Source organism: Nothoprocta perdicaria, unplaced genomic scaffold (genome assembly GCF_003342845.1).
Source record: "Nothoprocta perdicaria isolate Ctin4 unplaced genomic scaffold, notPer1 scaffold_50, whole genome shotgun sequence".
Classification (NCBI taxonomy): Eukaryota; Metazoa; Chordata; class Aves; order Tinamiformes; family Tinamidae; genus Nothoprocta; species Nothoprocta perdicaria.
The window spans coordinates 2,428,275-2,448,817 of record NW_020455755.1 but is presented as its reverse complement, the minus strand read 5'-3'; the positions used below and the strand labels follow the sequence as shown (position 1 = coordinate 2,448,817).

The window sequence follows — 20,543 nt, the reverse complement described above, 5'->3', positions numbered from 1 at the left end:
AATTGGTAGCTAAACAATGTTTTAATGCAATCTTCTTGCAGATTGTGGATGTCTTTATGGAATATAATCTGATTCAGCAATGTACAGCCTTCTTGCTGGATGCACTGAAGAATAATCGTCCCTCAGAAGGTCCCCTACAGACACGTTTACTTGAGATGAACCTCATGCATGCACCTCAGGTATGCTTTCAAAATTAAATTGATATGGGATCAGGCTTGTCCCTAGACTGGCCAAAGACTAAACCATGGCCCGCATCAGATGGCAGTGGTAAACAGTTAAATCCCTAAGACAGCTCTACTTGAACTGTGAAACTAGTATTTTTAATTTGCAGTTGCAATTTTGGTATTTTTAAATGTTTCACTTGAAAGCGTTTAAAGTATTTCTTCATTTATGCAGACTTCCCMGAAGCAATATGGAAGTTGCTGCTAATTTTTGGCCTCAGTGCTGTGATTGAAATAGTTTATCTCAAGCTAGAGAGCCCTGTTTCGGGAGAGCTAATCATTGAGCTTGATAATGCTGTAGAAACTGATTTAGTGTTTGGGAACTAAATGAAACTTTCTCAATTATTTCTTCTAGGTCGCAGATGCTATCTTGGGAAACCAAATGTTTACTCATTATGACCGGGCTCACATAGCTCAGCTGTGTGAGAAAGCTGGTTTGCTGCAGAGAGCACTAGAACACTTCACAGACTTGTATGACATTAAACGTGCGGTAGTTCACACTCATCTTCTCAATCCCGAGGTATAGAAAAATATATATCAAGTGTAGCAAAATCCTAGTAACTTAAACTGTTTTCAACAGTGATTTCGGAGTGTAGGTGTCTAGTTGAGTCTAAAATGGCTTATTTTTCTCTGCAGTGGTTGGTGAATTATTTTGGCTCCTTATCAGTAGAAGACTCTCTGGAGTGTCTGCGTGCTATGTTGTCTGCYAACATCCGTCAGAACCTGCAGATCTGTGTCCAGGTAGCTTCAAAATACCACGAACAGTTATCAACGCAGTCCCTTATAGAGTTGTTTGAGTCTTTCAAGAGCTTTGAAGGTAAGTTTATGTTCTGGTCTGTAGTAAATTAAGTTACTGCTCACCTTACAGGAATGCTTGTTCATCTGTTGAACCTAGAAGGCCCTATTGAGCTTAATTACCTACATCTTAGAGCTGTCTCAAAACCTAAACTAAACCTTAATTCCTCTGTAAGCTCGGTGTCAGGGTTCAATGCTMCATATTTCAGGCTTCTGAAACACTAACAAAGAACTTCCTGAGCTATAGAAAGAAAAAGTACTTTGAAGAAGCTGCTGGCCTTCTGTTTGTCCCATATGATCATCTGAAGTTTGTGTAGCCTTTGGGTTTAGGATTTTTTTTATTTCTAAGAACAGCAAGATATAGCATAGTCAATATTGGTACTTCATTGTCCACATCTCTGCAGATGTGTGGCTGAACACTGTCTTGCTAAACTTTAAAGAAAACCTTGCAGAGGAAGAACATGGCGTAATCATGAACTTCTAAAATATGGAGAATGGTTAGTGGAATAAGATGGTGTTTGGTAACCAGTGAGCTGGGGGGTGGTTTTTTTCTCTTTTTTTTTTTTTTTTRAGAACCCATTAATCTTTCTTGATTAAGTGACTTAGTCATGTGCCTAAAGTAATAAAGGTGAAGCAGTAGGAGTACATGAAGCAAGCTTTATGGCTTGTGGAAAAACAGCCATTGCATCTTTCACAGGAATAAGTATGCTGTGTAAGAGTAGCTTTTTTGGTACTCTAATTATGGTTTCCTAAACTCTCCCTTGCCCCTGTCTAGGGGAAAATGGAAGGTACATYGACTTAGCAAAACTGGTCTGCATCAACTGGTGATGCGTTGGATTTTGTTCAAGTCTGATAAAACATATTACTCTTTACCCTAGCTGAAYTGAGGTTGGCCTTTGTGCAAAATAAAATGCAATACTTGCATGAATAGAAGGAAATAGATGCAGATTTCTGCAACAGGCCAGACTCAGATTTTCAGATATTCTGTAGGTGGGCAGGCTTTCTCAGAACCTACTGTGTTGATCCGTGCCAAGGACTAGCAAAGTAACATATCAATTGTTTCCTCTTAAGGTTTGTTTTATTTCCTGGGCTCTATTGTAAACTTCAGCCAGGATCCAGATGTGCACTTCAAATATATTCAAGCTGCATGCAAGACTGGACAAATTAAAGAAGTAGAAAGAATCTGTCGGGAGAGCAACTGCTATGATCCAGAACGTGTTAAAAACTTCCTCAAGGTAAGGTTTGGATAGCAGTGGATTGTCTTGGCCGATTTAGGTTCTGGTATATGTGATCTCTCACCACTGAAATGAGACAGCTCTGTGAAGGCACAGATCCTTAGCGTGTCTAACTTAAGSATCCATCTGTATTCTTAAAAAGAGGCATTATTGTGTTGGCAGTACCTCCCAGCGGAGTCTGAGTCTGGAACAATATCTAAAAATTGAAAGTTGAGAATTTGACTGAAAAATTCCTTGCTGCTCTTAAAGGTTAACCTCTGAAACTAAAAGGAAACTGAAACTGAACACCATCTTACCTAAAACTTGTGTTACAGTTGTCAACTTAAAAAAAAAAAAAAAAAAAAAAAAAAAAAAAAAAAAAAAAAAATTAAAGGGGGAAAAAAAGTTTTTAAAAAGATTTTAAAAAAGAAAAAAAAAACCCGGAAAAATGGGGGTTCAAGGAAAAAAAAAAAAAAAAAAAAAAAAAAAAAAAAAAAAAAAAAAAAAAAAAAAAAAAAAAAAAAAAAAGTAATTTCATGGTTGAGAAATAACCATGATGCCAAATGAATTCATAGATCAAATAAAACTACTTACACTATAATCATCCTAACTGCGGTAGCTGTATGTGAACAGCAACAATACCATGAATCCTTCCGGAATTTGGGTCTCACGTTTCTCACTCATGGAAGTCGCATATATTTCCTAAACTTCATCCAGGTGAACTGGAGTTCAGCTCTGCTAGGTTGCCAGCCAATSTAAGTGGGACTTGGAGCTTCTCTGAAGCTTGCTTCCAAAGAGTGGAAAAAGATATTGTAATCCAGTTCAGATTCTGTAGTCTGTTATTAATGCTGATCTTACTGAATAAATCTAACATTGCTAGTGTTTCTAGAAATACTTCAGAAACAGTGTGGGTGGGGGAAACTTTATCTGGGAACATTTCCTGCCTTCATGCCTGTCAGTTGCATAGCATAGTCTTAGATTTTTGCTGATCATATCTGGAGATGGCAATATATCTCAAATGAGAAAATCCTAGAAAATAACCTGGTGTCGCTGAGGTATAAGGTATGTAAAATAATCGAGCCACCTAAGATAAGTTATGCAGTTGTCAAATTCCTGATGAAAACTATTGTTTTTTGTGCTGTTCCRTGTCTGGAATGTGCAGGACATGTACCAGGTAAATCTCCCAGTATAGGCCTCCCTATGTAAACTCCTTAAGTGTAATTTTTATATGTATGTAGGATTATATTCTGGGATGTGCGCTCTCAACTGATGTGAAATACGCATCTAGGATACTGTCCACCTCAGTCAAGCTTCTGTTCTGTAACTAGTGTAATCTTGTGCTCCAAGTTGGAACAGTTTTAGATAACTAATCTGATTAGCAGTTTAAGTACTGCTTCTACTAGCTTGATTCTTGTGCTGTTCTCTAAATCTGTAGCTGGAAGATACTGTCCACAAGATACATGAGACTTGAAGTCGGTTCTGTATGGAAGCTTTCCATTATGATCCACAGCATAATCTAGTCTTGGTTGAATTGCTTTTGAAATCCCAGAGTGCTAATCCTGCACATCAAACACCAGTGGCAACTAAAAAATGCCACATATAGCTTAGACTTAATAGTTGTACTGTGTTTGTAAAATTCTGTAGACTCTGTCATGAAAAGGACAGGGTTAAACTTCAAAAAGCTTCTGTAGGTACTGAAGTAGGTGCAAACTCTCCTACTTTGCATATTGGAAGAAAAAAAAAWTGAATCATAAACTGTCAATATTTTTTGGAGGTCTTAATCTTGCCTTGCCATATTTTTCTGCTTTAAGTGATTGTCTTGTTTTAAACATAAACAGAAAACCCAATTACTGAARCTTTTCTCTTTATAGGAAGCAAAACTTACTGACCAGTTACCACTCATCATTGTGTGTGATCGCTTTGACTTTGTGCATGACTTGGTGCTGTACTTGTACAGAAACAATCTCCAAAAATACATTGAGATTTATGTACAGAAGGTAAGTTGCAACCAGTCCTTTGGGTTTAATGAGTCAAACCCATCAACCTTTTTTGTATTGTATATAAATACAGCCATAATGTTTGTGAACAAGTATTCTGTAAGCAGCCTCATGCCAGAACTGTTCAGTGGCCTTAAATTAGCCCTTGCATGATAGTTGAATCTCTTTATTTATTCTTTAGTCAGGTTAGAGCAGTTTCTCACTAATGTTCATGTCTTAAAGGAAGAAGATTTGGTGCAAAAACTGTGATTCTTAAGGTAACTTCCTGCCTTTTAGAAAGGACTTTTTTCCTTTATCATTTGGTTAAGGACCTAACACTAACTTGATTAGGAGGGCTGTCTTGGTGTCTGAGCATATTAGTGAGCCACTGAAACAGTTGTGAACCACKGCTGTCTGAAGAATTGACTTTCAAGCTTGTTCAGACCTTGGGAGTCCGGGAGTGAGAGTAAGAAAATAAGGTTGCTTTGAACTAGAAAGGCAGCCTTCATGTGAACTTCAAGCAATAAGTGCTGRCTGCGTGTGTTCCAGGACAACAGACTGACTTCTTTAAATGAATCCTATTTAGGTCAATCCAAGCCGTCTGCCTGTTGTTATTGGTGGATTGCTTGATGTGGATTGCTCCGAAGATGTGATAAAGAATCTTATCCTTGTAGTGAGAGGTCAGTTTTCGACTGATGAACTTGTTGCAGAGGTGGAGAAGAGAAACAGGTATTCAACTTCTACAAGTCTGTTAACACTACCAAATTGGTAATTTAGTCTTTGAAGGTTATTCTTAGTCTTGCACTGCTCACCCAGTCAGTGCATGTGCTTGTTATGCAGCTAAACCTTGTACTGATCGATATGTGTAAAACCAGAAACAGCCTTTGGGTGAGTGGACAGCAAAAGTCTGCTTTAATTCTTGRCTGATATCATGTCTCCACTGAGCAGCCTGCAGATAATTGTGTCTTTAGAAAATGGCACATAATGCTCTTTAAGGAATACTGTCAAAAAATTATACCACTGTATTCTTCCTCTGTTTTAATTCTGGGTCACTGTAACTCTTTGGTTTATTTAATGACTCCTTCTTATACCGAAGCTGATGTTCTTAGGAAGGAACTGTGCAGTGGATTCACTCAACCTCTCTAATGCAAAAAACTCTTCCTTCTAGGCTGAAACTCCTTCTGCCCTGGCTGGAGGCAAGAATTCATGAGGGTTGTGAGGAGCCTGCAACTCACAATGCACTGGCCAAAATATACATTGACAGCAACAACAACCCAGAAAGATTCCTGCGTGAGAATCCTTATTATGACAGCCGGGTTGTTGGCAAGTACTGTGAGAAGAGAGACCCTCACCTGGCCTGTGTGGCTTACGAGCGTGGACAGTGTGACTTGGAACTTATTAATGTAAGTATGTGGAGGCAGCTGACTGGCAAGTTAAATCTTAACCCAGACTACGTTGGGCTCGTTACTTCAGACTTATGTTTTTCTCACTTACAGTAGAATATTAAGCTATTTGAATCTTCAAGTTAATTGGAAATGATATTTTCCCTGGACATCCTAGAAGAGGAGATTAATGGAAGKCTTAAAGCTTGAGATTTCTAGTCTACATTTCCAGTAGGCTTATTTGATGTTACATACAGTGTTTTAAAAGCTCATCTSTTTGTGGCTTCAGGTGACTGTGACTTCACTCTGAATAAACTTTGCTTTTTGCTAGGTATGCAATGAGAATTCTCTCTTCAAAAGCCTCTCCCGCTACTTAGTTCGTCGTAAAGACCCTGAGCTGTGGGCAAGTGTCCTCCTGGAAAGCAACCCTTACAGAAGACCACTAATTGATCAGGTATAATAGAGAAAACAATAAAAGSTGGTGCTGTCCTAACTTGATTTGCTCACAGTTAACTTACCTGATTTGACAATGACTCTCTCTGCCGACAGGTTGTACAGACTGCCCTGTCAGAGACACAGGACCCTGAGGAAGTCTCTGTTACTGTGAAAGCCTTCATGACTGCCGACCTTCCCAATGAGCTCATTGAGTTGCTGGAGAAAATTGTTCTCGACAACTCTGTGTTTAGTGAACACAGGTGCGTAATGTCAAAACTAAGTCAGAAAACGTGGATTTACACACAGTATAGATGTTAAATTATTGTAACGTGTAGTAGCAATCGAACTAGCACCCTCTCCAGAAGAGAGAGGAAACTTMCCAAGACCATTATTGCTACTTACTTTTGTTTTTGTCTGTTTAGAAATCTGCAGAACCTGCTCATTCTTACAGCTATTAAGGCTGATCGTACCCGTGTCATGGAGTATATCAATCGCTTGGATAACTATGATGCTCCAGACATAGCAAATATAGCTATCAGTAATGAGCTCTTTGAGGAGGCATTTGCTATCTTCAGAAAGTTTGATGTCAACACATCAGCTGTACAGGTATCTTAAATGCTCACTTTGTAATAACTTCTCGTGTGTGCATTCTTACACATATGGACGTGTTCTGAACTTGTGACTTCAGGACTTAAAGCTGTCCTTAAAATTTTGCAAAGCACCTTAGCATTTTCTAGACTTGTAGTTTAGTTAAAAAACTGCTCGGTGTCTTGTCCTGTAAAGCAGATCAACATTACTCGTGTGTTGAACCCTCTAGTACATGAGACTTGATAAGCATAAAATCACTTGGCCTGCATAAGTTGCTTGGAATAACCTTTACTTTAGAGGCAAATGTGGATCCAATAAAGAGRGAGGACTATCATAAAACATATCTCAATCCCATGTAAAATGTACTTTTACTGGTAGTGACTGATCATGGTAAACCTCTTCTTAGGTATTAATAGAGCACATCGGAAACTTGGATCGTGCATATGAATTTGCTGAACGCTGCAATGAGCCTGCTGTGTGGAGTCAGCTTGCTAAAGCACAGCTTCAGAAAGGGATGGTAAAGGAAGCAATTGACTCCTATATTAAAGCAGATGATCCTTCCTCATACATGGAAGTTGTTCAAGCTGCCAATGCCAGTGGTATGACTTTTATCTGAAGTTTTATCTGAATCCTTGCTTTTGAGGCTCAGCTCTCTTGCATGGTCTGTTTTTACAATTCTGCCAAATGTGATGCAAGCAGCAGTAAACTAGACCTTCAAAACTGTCCTAAAGAAGTTCTACATTTTCTTTGCAGATGATCAGTGGGCTTAAGACTGACTAATTTTAACTGGCTGGATACTTGTGCTGTGGTGGTTTTTGCTCAGGAGGGCTTGCATATAGTTAAATACCATCATTGACTTCAATTGGCCCATTATAAGGGGACCCTTATTTGTCTAGTGCAGCACTCACATAGTATGAAGGCTAACCTTAATTCTTGGGGAACGTCTGCAGAAATAAAATAAATAAATAAATAAATAAAAATAAAAAATAAATTAAAAAAAAACCCAAGGCTGAGCTGGTGGTAGTATAACTTAAACATAAGTGAGCTCACTTGTGGAAAAACAAACATTCTGAATTTTCTTCCATAGGAAACTGGGAAGAACTGGTGAAGTATCTGCAGATGGCCCGCAAGAAGGCCCGGGAGTCGTATGTGGAAACAGAATTAATCTTCGCTCTTGCTAAAACGAACCGTTTAGCAGAGCTAGAGGAGTTCATCAATGGACCCAACAATGCACATATCCAACAAGTGAGTGAGACTGACTCTGTTTTTCTGGATCAGTACAAGAAGAATCCTTAGACTTTGCAAACCAGGGGATGCTGGCATCGCCATCTCTTTGTGCACGTTCTATTAAAGACGTTATCAAAATGGAAATGGTTTAAACTGGGTGCAATTTAGGTTAAGTCTGACTGAAACACTGCAGCAGTAACTTTGTTGTTCTCTTTTGCAGGTTGGCGATCGCTGTTATGATGAAAAGATGTATGAAGCAGCTAAACTTTTGTATAACAATGTGTCCAACTTTGGCCGATTAGCCTCAACTTTAGTTCACTTGGGTGAATACCAGGCAGCTGTGGATGGTGCTCGGAAAGCAAACAGTACCCGAACATGGAAAGAGGTAAATTTACTGCTTGAAAAAGTTAATATACTTCAAAGTGCTACCCTTTTCAGAAAATATTTTCTAAACTCTAATGCATTTGTCAAATTTCAGGTCTGCTTTGCTTGTGTGGATGGAAAAGAGTTCCGCCTGGCCCAGATGTGTGGACTTCATATTGTAGTGCATGCAGATGAATTGGAAGAGCTAATCAATTACTACCAGGTAATTAAGTTGAATCTTATTGCCCAGTTAAAGCTAAACTTTCTAGTGGCAACTCTGCCTGAAGAGAGAGTTATGCTTGGGGCCTAACGTGGAACTTCTGTGTCCCTATGTATCTCTTAGGACCGTGGATACTTTGAGGAGCTCATAACTATGTTGGAAGCGGCACTTGGGCTTGAGCGAGCGCATATGGGAATGTTTACAGAGCTAGCAATTCTCTACTCCAAATTCAAGCCACAGAAGATGAGGGAGCATTTGGAACTCTTCTGGTCTAGAGTCAACATACCAAAGGTGAAAGGTTTCAGATCTGTTAAGCTTGAAACTTAAAATACTTCTGTCTGGATTGTGCACACACTAGCTTTCACAATAGCAACTCCTGAGGCTTTGACTAGTACTGAAGTTTGAGCAATGATGGATGCTGATGCTAACTGGAATTTCTAATTTGTTTTTGCTTAGGTTCTGAGAGCTGCAGAGCAAGCCCATCTCTGGGCTGAACTGGTGTTCTTGTATGATAAGTATGAAGAATACGATAATGCTATAATCACAATGATGAATCACCCAACAGATGCCTGGAAAGAAGGACAGTTCAAAGATATCATCACTAAGGTATTTCTTTGGGGATGAAAGGAGGTAAATTTCTTGAGATGAGCACTTCAGCTCTTTACCTTCACTAGTAGCTGCTTTAGAATTCTTCCAAGTTCTTTATAGTGCTACACAGTTCTTGAATAAGTCAACTATAGTAATTTCTGAAAACAATTATGACTCTCAGATTTGTGATTTATTAGTGCAGGAATATCTAAAGTTAGGTTCGTGTTTCATCTCTCTGTCTGCAATCCAGCTTCTACTCTAAATGTACACCCTTTTCTTCCAGGTGGCCAATGTGGAACTGTATTACAAGGCGGTTCAATTCTATTTGGAATTTAAGCCTCTGTTGCTCAATGATCTGCTGATGGTGTTGTCCCCTCGGCTTGACCACACTCGTGCTGTCACCTTCTTCACAAAGGTAACTGTTCCTATATCCAGATTAACGGAAGAGGTTGCAATTAGAAAAGCACTGAGCTGTAGTGGTGCTCTGAAGTGCTCAGCATCCTCCCAGTGAGGCAGCTAAATTAGTTACAAGACTTCTGTAGCCGGTTACGCTGACTGAATCTATCAACCTGTTCTCCTGAAGGTTAAACAGCTACCACTGGTTAAGCCGTACCTGCGCTCAGTTCAGAATCACAACAATAAATCAGTGAATGAGTCCCTGAACAACCTCTTCATTATTGAAGAAGACTACCAGGTATGTCTGGTCTTGAAACAGTAAAATACTCTTAACAGAGGTCAGCTACGTGCTTCGTAATAATAGCAACTGTTCCTAGACTTAACATAGTTCTGCTGAAGCTTGTTTCTGAGTTAGTATTAACCTAGAGTTCCAAACCTACCTTTAAGGTCTAGAAACTTTGTTCTTGTTTAGTTTCCAGTAGATTTTACCTGGTGGTTTTTAACTTGCATTCCATAAGTATTTGTTCTTTGCCACTTCAGTCTAAACTGGGAGCAACTAGCAAGTGATTATGAGAACCAACAGTGTTTTTTCCAGGAGCTTTTCAGGCCATAAATACTGGAGAGACACTGCCTACTTTTGATATGAGTGCAAGATTCAATTGTTGTTGAAAACCAGTCTAAAGAAAGAACTTAAACAGTTATATCTAATATATCTATATATATCTAAATAATATTTGTGTTGCTAGCATAGGAGGGAGTCGGTCTCTGATACCTTTAAATTGCTATTCAGAAATACTGACTGGAACTCACTAAGTTTCGTGTATGTTGAACACTGCCTTTTCTAAAGAACTAGATCTCGCAGAAGGGCTGGCTAGGATACTTTATCCTGCTAGGAGTAGGAACACAGAACTAAAACATTAATATACCCRAGAACACTATTTTGTGTGTGAGGTGTGAATGACTTTGCTCTGCTTAACCCAGGCTCTTAGGACTTCTATAGATGCTTATGACAACTTTGACAACATTTCCCTTGCCCAACGTTTGGAGAAACACGAACTGATAGAATTCCGAAGAATTGCTGCCTATCTCTTCAAAGGAAACAACCGCTGGAAACAGAGCGTAGAACTCTGCAAGAAGGACAGACTGTATAAGGTGAGATCACTGCACAGGCTTGATTCAGCACAGTTAAACGATTAGGAGCCTTTCAGCTGACTACAGAGTCTCAAATGTGGAATTCCTTAGATTCCTAGTCAAGCTGCTTCTCTTTGGGTACCACTAGATGGTGCCTGTTGCTAATCCAGAGAGCCAGCTGTGGCGTGGTGTTGCATGGAAAAAAATCTTGGAAACAAATTAGAAAATATCTCTACTCTCCTAATGTCAGCAATTGATTGCAGCTTAGCTCAAGGTCTGATCCATGCCAGTGAATGTGCTGATGACACCTGAAGCTAGTAATTCTCTTCTGTTGTAGGATGCAATGCAGTATGCTTCAGAGTCCAAAGATACCGAGTTGGCAGAGGAGTTGCTGCAGTGGTTCTTGCAGGAGAACAAGAAAGAATGCTTTGGTGCTTGTCTCTTCACCTGCTATGACCTCCTAAGGCCAGATGTTGTTTTGGAAACGGCGTGGAGGCACAACATCATGGACTTTGCCATGCCCTACTTTATTCAGGTCATGAAGGAATACTTGACCAAGGTAAGAGCAGGTGCTTCTCCAACATGGGGACGCTCGTAAGTCACTGTGGTGTATGCCTTGAGACTGTCTGCTTGCTACTAACATTGATACGGGCTTTGTCAAATGTCTGTCTGTCCATGTCCACACTTATTTTCAGTCCATCTGGGGAAAGACTTCGCCCTCTAAGAGACTGAAACATTTGCAGACACCACCCTATCTACCAGTTGCAGAATCTACATCAGTAGTATTTGTCTGATCATGGGCAGTGTCTTAAATAGTTTTAGGATTCAGGCTGTTCGTCATATGCCATGTCAGTTAGGTATCCCAGATGGCAACAAGCTCAAACTAAATTCTAGATTGTATGTTAAATAGTTTTATGGCTAGATGTTGAGTTAACTTGATCTGCTGTGCACTTAACTCTAAATGTGGATCTGAAAATTAGTGCCATTAAGTATCTCTGACTTGGTTTTCTTTTGAAGTATTTTCAGGATTGGGAAGTACTTGGTAACTCCGACAGACTTGAACTGGTTTGGTAGAAGTAAATTATCAACTGTCACTCTCTTAAGATTTGCTCAATTGAAGCTTTTAGTCAATCCTCCAATGAAATAATATAAATTCCTTAATGGTCAACACTCTTTCCACAATAAATTAAAAGTTAAGCCTGATGATGCCTGAGCTGATGAGAGATGTAGTGCTTGCTTTCTAGGAGACTTGTTTGGATGTGACTCCTAAAGACGGGACTACTCTGTAGTCCTGCAGCGATCTGCTGTTCTTAAATGCTGTATTTTGGGGGAGGCTGGGAATGGTCTAAGCAATAGCATTGCTTGTCAGATATGTCTCATGTTCCAAGCTAATGCTAAGCCTCTCTTGGAACTAACAGTCTTGGAGTAGGAAACTTAAAAGATTAAAACTTCAAGATCTACCAAAAGTCAAGGAGGTAACTCTAGTTTAGCTCATGCCATCAGTGCAATAAGATGTGATATAATAATAAGCAGAGCTGCCTTTCTAAAGCAGATACTTCTGGTGTATCTTTGTTTTTACTCTCCTGTGCCTTAATTATTTCTTCCCTGACGCTTTTGTTTCTACCTTTTATATGCTAAATATGGAATTTGATTTTTCTAAGCTGCACCTTCTGAATTCCTTTGCAGGTTGATGCAATAAAGGAAAAGGTGAAAGTTGATTCTTGTTTTCCATCTTTAAGTCTGGAGGACTAAGTCTAAGGATTCTGCATGAGTTTTTTTCCTTCCTATGTTTACTACACTGCTGCTACTGCTTTTTTCCCAAAGAAAATACCACTAAAGCATATGCAAATTATTTAACTACAAGTAGCTAGAGCTGTAGGACAGAAGTAGATTCAGTTGCTACTAATAAGCTAATAGATCCTTCAGGAAGGGTGTGCAGGTGATCAGTTGGATCACAGTCAACATGGTGCTGAAAGGATACACAAGTGCTACTATTAGCCAATCTGACTGAAGAATCTCCTGTAATAAGGAATAACCGTCTTAGACCACTTTCTGACCTGTAAACTAATGTGGCGTTTGCCCAGATAAGGACTGTGATCCAGTTTCTGATCCCTTGACCATTACTAATGTGTGCTGACTGTAGGCAGYGTAGCTACTAGCTGCTTTAGAAGAGACTCTTCCTCATTCAGGTGTCCAGTTCTTATGGTGCTAGCCTAATAATCCACTTGGTGCTCTAGTTCACATAGTAACTTAAAACTTCAGCTATTAGACCAAGTCTGTGGTACTCTCCCCTGCAGTAAATTTCTTGTAGTTGTGCAAAAAAAGAAAGACTGCCTTCCAAGCTCTGCAGCTTCATTAAACTTCTCTTGCTACTTCTTTAAAAATAAAGTGGTGTTGCTATAGCTTTTCTGAGGCTACTCTGACCCTTGCCTTTTGCTATGCAATTTTGACCTTCCTAAGGGCAATCTCTAAGGCTCCTGTCCATCTGTTTCTGTGTAAATGCCATCCCAAATCTTGTTAGAACGGAGATCAGCCCTAGTATCAGCTTTCCATTAATGTGGTTGAGGGCAAACAAACTGACACATGGCTTCAAGATGGACTAAATGCAAACTGCCTCTTGGTGACGAGATGTCTGTAAATACACCACTGGAACTCAAGGCTAACCTGAGTAAAATGCATAGTGTAAGGTCCTTCAGCAGCTAGTAAGTGAGGCAGTAAGAAAGCGTGTGTGTGAAAAAAGGTAATTGAACTGCAGTGTTTGCATAAACTACGCATGTGTAGCAGTCATTGCAATTACATCCCACTGTTCCTTAAGCTATGAGGCATTGCTGTGGGCTGCGTGTGGTTTTTTGGGGGGAGCCTGTATGGCAGTCATCTTCAGACCTCACTCTTGCTTCAGTACTTTTGCCTCTTTTTCATGCACACATAACACAATAACATTGAATGCATGTTACTTTTTCCTCTGCAGCTTCTTGCAGTCCCTGTGGAAAAGCCTTTAAAGTAATTTTGCTACAAGTGTGTAGGGTACTGAACCTGGAATAAGAACTATCCTGCAGACTGGTTACAGTAACGAGCTCAAGTTTGTAAATATTCATGTAGCTCTGAGGGGAGGCATCAAAACTGGGTCAGAAATGCATTATGTGTCTTGGGCTGGAGGCTTTCCAGGTGTGTGTAAACAAAATGCCTTTGCTTAGTAGCAAACTCTGCACGTTCTCCTTGGATCTGCATCTCTAAACTCGTGCCTCAGTGTTCAGTGCGTTACTTGAGCTCAAGTGCAGTTCTCGGCGCAGTGCCCAGGAGTGGGTGTTTAAAGCCCTGGCATGCACAGAGCCCTGTGGATAATGACAGCAGCAGCCAGATACTGGTGTGAGGCAGCTCAAAGGCCTGCCCTGGAAGCCCAGAGAATGATTGAACTCCAGGAGCTCAGGACTTGTGCCCCTTCCGGGATTTATGCCTCTCTGAGGTTACAGATTCAACAGATGTGCAGAACAGGATCATTTAACTTGCAACTAAATGAAGGAGAGTTGCTAGCACACGTCTGCAGGCAGTGCTAACGTAGCACAGGGAGACTGAGAACTGCTCAACTCATGGAGGTTTGTATAGGTGAATAAGTAAATGYTGACCCTGTGTAAGTACAGGAAATCTGTCTTCAAACTTGCCTTATAAAAGGCACAAATGACATCAAAGACTAATCAGGTTTGTGAGCTGTCTTACTGTCTTACAAAGTAATTGGCATGATTGTCTCTGACGTTATACTAAATCTTATCTCTCAGGTAGAGTATCAATACCTCATTTTTGTGATGTAGTTTCAGGGCTGGACTCAGGCTGTAATAACGATGAGTTTCTGTGGATCTGTTCTAGTGATGATACTACACTACAGAACGAGTCTCTTCTCTTGCCTTTCTGTAGGGGTGGGCTAACAAAGCAAAATTGCATTTGCTGTGCAACTGAGTGAAGATGATTAGTCTTGTCCTGTTACTGTGTGTTAGACTTGAAAACAAGTTGAGTTTTTGTGGGTTTAGGCTGACTGCCACACAATTATAGAGTGGGGGGAGAAAAAAAAAAAAAGCAAGTCTTATACACATGCATTCTCTGCATTTGAACTTAAATTGCATGAGTGAATGGGTTTGGAAAGTGAAATCTTGAGGCTCAAGTGACATGTCAGATGCTATTGCAGTCTGCTGTGTACAAATGCAAACTTCAGATTACTCTGCCTCGATGCTCTATTCAAGGAAACTTCTCCAGGTCTGGATTTTATTTGGGAAATTGTTTCAAAACCAAATGTCTCCAACTGATGTTTGGCTTCAATCTGAGTTCATGTCCTAAAACTGCTGGTTTGGAGCAGTTGGAGCAACAGTGACTCTGTTGAAGGGGTGAGCTACTGGTCTCAAAGTAGCTCTACTCCAGTATGGGATCTTCAAAACACTTCAGCCTGGAGCGAGCTTTCAAAGATGTTCCASAAATCCCTGCATTAGGGATTTCTTTTCAGGAAATGGACAATCTTGACTGCACCAGTATCAACATTGCTACTTGAATTGATCTTAACTTGTAAATGGTCTCCTTTTTCTTTATGGGTGTTAACATACCACTAAGGCTTTTCCACTTCTCTGCCATGAGTAAGTATCATTATTTTGGAAGAGTTGCCTTAACTGTTGGTCTTGCTTCCAGGTGGATAAACTGGATGCATCAGAGTCCTTGAGAAAGGAAGAGGAGCAAGCTACAGAAACACAACCTATTGTTTATGGTAATATCTTAGTTCATATGTCATCAGGAACACATTTAGCTTTTATGGACAAGCCTTAGTTTACATGTTTTTGCCCAAGGAAGACTCCAGGGAGTGGGAAATAATTCTTAACAGCGTATCGTAAAACATGAAATAAAGCACAGCTCTGATCCTCCTGCTGAGGTTAACAAATGTTAAGACCATTGTAGCACACCAAGGAAAATCCTCTGGAAGGAGAGGAGTACAGGAGCTGCCCCMATCCAGACTTACTGGAAGTGTGCATATTTGGATCTTTTTCCATATACATCATTTCCCTCCTGGGTGTTTCCTTCATATCAAGCTTATTTTCTTCTTCTAGTAAGAATTACAAATATGACTTGCAGCCAGTGGTGAAGAAGCTTACAGTGTACGACTGGCATCTCTGTAGTCACCACACCCCAAACACTGTGCAATAATTGTGGAGTTTTTCCATAAAGCTGCTGACTGTGATGACTTGGAGGTCTGACTGAATATTCTGATAAGTAATCACATCTACACTGTGTCCAAAGCAAAAGTCTCATAGCTTGCAGCTGTATCTATATGTACTTAATATTAGTTACTATGGTTGAATTGCAACTCCAAGGCTGAAAGAACTAGTCTAGATACTATATCTAGACCTAACGTGCTATGCAAACCATTTTGACTATTTTATTGAAATATCTTAAATACCCGAAGATCAGATTTTTACCAAGGACTTAATTCTCCAGAATGAACTATCATACTCTAGCTTTAGAAAATATATCTGTGCTTTAGGACTGGAGTTGCAGTCTGCAGAAGGCACATTGTAACACAGGACTCTGGCCTTAAACTGTGCTGAGTCAGTAATGTAATTGGAATAGGAAATGCTAATCAAAAAAAAACCCAGACTGATTCTGGGACTGAGCAGGCCCAGTGTCTCAGGAAAAGGAAGTGTTCTCCTTTCAGTTCCTCAGTATTCTAAAGCTACTTGTCCATAGTTTCAAGAATCTAAGGATCTGTATATTTGATAGTGTACTCTGCAGCCACGCTTTCTGCTTTTGAGGCCCTGTCTTCTGGGAAATTCCATTTTATCTGCTAAGGATCCTAAGGCAGGTTAGAAGAGAGTAATTATTGAAGGTACAAATGCCTGTGAGGAAGCTGTAGGAATTCTGCTGWCTGAATTCTTGGTATCTAAGAGTAAAGCTGGAATTGTTCTGTTTTCCAGGTCAGCCACAGCTAATGTTGACAGCAGGACCCAGTGTTGCAGTTCCTCCTCAAGCACCTTTCAGCTATGGCTACACTGCACCGCCATATGGGCAACCTCAGCCTGGCTTTGGGTACAGCATGTAAGGTGCAAGTCAGTCTGGAGCTAGCATATTTTCTTACTGAAACTCCACCGTCCCTCCCCGCTTTAACTCATAACAGGGAAAAGCAAGAGTTCTGCCTCGTGTTCTTGTAACCTTTATTTCATGAAGGACTGTTTTTTCTAGCGCAAACTATTTGAATCACTTATGTTAAATCTTTTTCACATTCCATGTCATTTAGACTTTACTTTAAAAGGGGAATAGTTTAAACAACTTTGTTCAAGTGGGCTTTTGCAGGACTGCTTATTACCATTAAGTCTATTGTGAAGATTCTGATTTGCACTCTATAGTGTTAAACTCTAATATTGAATCTTAAGTTCATTGTATGTGAGCAGCTTACAGTATGTACTGTCTATTCTAAATGCATTTAAGTCTCACTGTATATTCGGAGAAAGCTAAGGCGAAGATACTTGTATTTGACCTCGCAAGACTGCTGACAAGAGACAACACTAATCAGCATATCCTTCCCTGGTTGGATTGCATAGCTCTCAAAACCTAAAATGCGTACAGACAACCTTGCCTGACTTCAAATGAGTAAAGTTTTTCCTAAACCTATGCAGGTTTCTCCAGTTATGCATATAGAAAATGCTAGTGTCTTTTTGCTCACTCCATATGTAACAGATGACCTTATGTTGTGCTGTATCCTGTGCTTTTGTGGGACATTCCATTCAGGAACAGAGCACCATGATTCCAATCTGTGTATTTACTAACCCCGCCCTGAGGTTTGTGTATGTTGGATATTGTGGTGTTTTAGATCACTGTTTTGAGTGTACAGAAGAGAGAATTCAAGCATATTGCTGTTCAGTTTTGTTTGTGCAATTTGAAATTACGCAATTTAAAAATAAATTACTGGACTGTGGACATGCTGCACAGTGGTAGCTTCACTTTACTGTCTTCAAAAAGGACCTTCCAGCTCAAGCTAACTATTACAATGCTAGTAGTGTGGGCATCCAAGTGCATACATACATTCAAGGGGATGAGGGGCCAATTAGAACAGCAGAAATGGAGAAACCAGGAGTGGTGTCTTGCACTGAGGAGATAATTCAAGGAAAATATGTATTGCTTTTTCTAGAGAAAGATTATTCCAGAGAAGAAAAAAAAATAGCACTTTTCACTAGTTGGCTGCGTTGTTGTGGCCAACTCCAGCATCTATGACCAGGTGATAAATTAGGATTGTAGTAAGGTGTGTCAGTTAAATTGAGATCATGTTCTAGGTGTGTAAGTTGCCTTAAATATATTTAGCTTCAAATAAAATTGACTTAAATGTTTGTCTATGAATACTGTCATATTTGAGTGTATAGGACTGTCCCTATTGGGAGTGATTACGGAAGTTTTTCAGGCAGGAGCCTTCTTCAGTGTCAGGTTCCAGCTTTGCAGACAACTTCCCTTTCTTGTTCAGGGGCTCTCCMTGCTTGCAGTATGTGATGCTGTCAGTTGAGCACTGCAGCAATTCCTGTGAGTTGGTTCCTCCATGACAAGCTCTTTGAATGTATGGATAACTCCCCATARCATTATCTAAAGGGAAATACTGACCTGCTTGCTCTTCTCTGCCACTACAGCAGCTCTGTAAACATGGCCAAAATAGGCAGGGCTCTTTCCCTTCAGAATTGTTTACTAGTTCTTAAACACAGGCTTTAACTAGTCTTAACTTGTTGGGTCTCATGCTGGTTGCACACTAYTGCATCACTTACCTATTAGCAGCTGTCTGTGGAGGCAGTAGGTTGGCTCCAGCTCTCGGTTTGCACAGCACAGTTCTGACCTGCTTTAGCAGCTAACCTCTTTTCAGTTAAAGAAGGCATCCCTTCAAAAAAAAAAGTCATCGTGTAAGGCACTGAGAGCCTTATTAGCTCATGAGAAAGTCACTTATGCTCCTCTAATATTTCTGTTCACCCAGGAAACCAGACAGTTTAAGATCCTTAATTGATTACACAATACAAAAATATCAGGTTCTTTCTTATTACAAGCAGTAACCTCCTGCAGTTTTACTTCGCTCGACTTCAGGCCTAGCGTTTTCTTTCCATTTCAGAAAGCAATAGAGAGTGGAGAGAAACTTACAGTATTAATATTAACCTTACAAAACATATTTCACACCAAGAAGTTTTACTCAAAAGGGATACTTTATTTATACTGGGCATTTGAGAAAAAAATGCAAATTTGGATTTTACTGGTTTGATATTCAAGTACGCTGTTACACTCACATTTCCTTGGTCCCTAGCTCAGAACAGTTTTAGATGACCAGAAACTTTATCTACTACATCGGCAGGTCCCGGCCCAATTCCGAGCACTGTCCGGGAGCCTGGCGCTATCTGAGTACGACCTGCATCTTGTATTAAGCTCACGGTCAGGCCCCGCTGTTTAGCGTCTGCGAGGAGCTGCACCAGAGCCTCTTCATCGGGAGCCTTGAGCACCACCTTCGGCTGCCCGCAGTACTCCCACTGCTTGAGGAGGTCGGGGTTTCTCCTCTGCACTTGCTTGTAGGCAGACACGGCCGCGTGCGAACACTGGGCGGCTACTTTGCCCTTGCCCATCTTCAAATCGTTGCGGACGACCAGCACCATCTTGAACTCCCCGGACTCTCCCATGACGTTGGCTTCGCTCCCCAGCTCGTTGGGGGCTGCGGCCGCTCTCACCTTGGGCCCCTTGAGGAGCCTCCCGCGAATGCCCCAGCCCAGGCAAACGCCGCAYGCGACGCCCGCGATGACGCTGAGCAGCCCGGGCCTGGAGAGGTAATCCATGGCGAGGGCCTCCGGAGGCTGAACGGAGGGAAACACCAAATTTAGAGATTTTCAGCTTCTGGAAGTGAGATTCTGACAGGACGTGGCTATTTATAAATGAACAAAAATTGTCCTGAGGAAGGTCACTCAAAAACATCTTGGGTGCACAAGAAATCTTCCAGCTTTCCCGCTGGCAGATCTGATTCCTTCCCCCCAAAATGCCACCGGTGGAAACACATCATCCTGCCAGCGATGCCCCAGCTTGCCCATTTCAGGGAGAATTAAACAAAAATCTCCACCTGAAAGCAAAGCCGACGATGCAGCCCGGCCCTCCCCGGGATCTCGCCGAGCGCGCCCGGCCCTTGGGAACCGCTGAGACCCGCGACGCGTCCCGGCCCAGGGGGAGCCCTGAAACCGCCGCCCCCGGGCGCGGCCGAGGCCTCCCGAGCCGCCGGGGGCCCGTCGGGCCCCGTCCCGCGCCCCGCGTCGCAGCGAGGCCCCCGGCAGCCGCCGCCGCCCCCACCTGCGCCCGCGCCCCTGAGGCCGTTGCTGCGTCGCGCGGCGATGACGTCAGCCGTAACGTGCGCGCACGCGGGGCGGCGGGAGGAGGAAGCGGCCGCTCTGAGGCGCGGGCGGGGCGGTCGCGCGGGAAGTGGCGCTCGCCGGTAGGCGGGCTCGCCCTCCCCCTCGCTTCCGGCTTGGCGCGGGCGCAGCGGCAGCAGCCGGAGCAGAGCGCGGTGAGTGCGGCGGGACGCGCCGCCATGCGATGCAATGGGGCCGCCCCGGGGCCGCGCCGGCCGCCCCCGGCCCCGCCGCCCCCTCAGCGCGCCCCGCCGCGCCCGCCCCACGGGGCCGCCCCAGCGGGGGGGGTGGCGCAGCGCCCCCTCCCCCGTCTCCATGGTGACGGGCCGGGCTGTGGGGGGGGCCGTGCGGGTCTGGGAGCCGGGCGGTACCGGCCGCCTCGCTCCTGGTGTTGGGCGTTAAACGTCGCGGTCCGTTTGCGTTTCTGCCCGGTGCCGCTTCAGGGCGGCGGGAGGTGACAGCGCGGGAGGCTGCGGTCGGTCCCGCTGCGCGGCCGCCACGTTTGATTAGGGCACTTAGGCCGACGGGGGTAAGGAGGGCGCGGGGGCGGCCGTTTGTCTGCGGGGCGCCCCGGGGACCCGTTATGGCTCGGAAAGGGCCGTGGAGCCCCCCGGGTCCCTCCCGGCC

At 42.3% G+C, this 20,543-nt stretch overlaps 2 protein-coding genes across 3 annotated transcripts in view; one reads left to right on the top strand and one right to left on the bottom strand.

The window, feature by feature from the left end:
- CLTC (clathrin heavy chain) overlaps positions 1-17,399 on the top strand; it is a 32,304-nt gene extending 14,905 nt beyond the window's left edge. Inside the window, exons 11-33 of one of the 2 annotated variants that reach the window (XM_026047726.1) lie at positions 42-179; positions 577-741; positions 858-1,038; positions 2,088-2,251; positions 4,102-4,227; positions 4,793-4,935; positions 5,375-5,609; positions 5,920-6,042; positions 6,138-6,283; positions 6,446-6,629; positions 7,018-7,210; positions 7,699-7,856; positions 8,059-8,223; positions 8,317-8,424; positions 8,545-8,712; positions 8,878-9,027; positions 9,293-9,424; positions 9,593-9,703; positions 10,387-10,557; positions 10,874-11,095; positions 12,223-12,243; positions 15,205-15,280; positions 16,482-17,399. In XM_026047726.1, the coding sequence (XP_025903511.1) occupies positions 42-179; positions 577-741; positions 858-1,038; positions 2,088-2,251; positions 4,102-4,227; positions 4,793-4,935; positions 5,375-5,609; positions 5,920-6,042; positions 6,138-6,283; positions 6,446-6,629; positions 7,018-7,210; positions 7,699-7,856; positions 8,059-8,223; positions 8,317-8,424; positions 8,545-8,712; positions 8,878-9,027; positions 9,293-9,424; positions 9,593-9,703; positions 10,387-10,557; positions 10,874-11,095; positions 12,223-12,243; positions 15,205-15,280; positions 16,482-16,606 (3,405 nt within the window). In that variant the 3' untranslated portion in view covers positions 16,607-17,399. The remainder of the gene's footprint in view (positions 1-41; positions 180-576; positions 742-857; positions 1,039-2,087; positions 2,252-4,101; positions 4,228-4,792; positions 4,936-5,374; positions 5,610-5,919; positions 6,043-6,137; positions 6,284-6,445; positions 6,630-7,017; positions 7,211-7,698; positions 7,857-8,058; positions 8,224-8,316; positions 8,425-8,544; positions 8,713-8,877; positions 9,028-9,292; positions 9,425-9,592; positions 9,704-10,386; positions 10,558-10,873; positions 11,096-12,222; positions 12,244-15,204; positions 15,281-16,481) is intronic. The other variant, XM_026047727.1, reaches the window with a different exon arrangement.
- Positions 17,400-18,759: 1,360 nt separating this feature from the next.
- PTRH2 (peptidyl-tRNA hydrolase 2) lies at positions 18,760-19,745 on the bottom strand. Its single transcript, XM_026047874.1, has 2 exons — positions 19,634-19,745; positions 18,760-19,373 (listed from the first exon to the last, which is right to left on the bottom strand). The coding sequence occupies exon 2, from the start codon at positions 19,353-19,355 to the stop codon at positions 18,837-18,839; it is 519 nt and encodes a 172-aa protein (XP_025903659.1). The 5' UTR covers positions 19,356-19,373; positions 19,634-19,745; the 3' UTR covers positions 18,760-18,836.
- Positions 19,746-20,543: the final 798 nt, after the last annotated feature.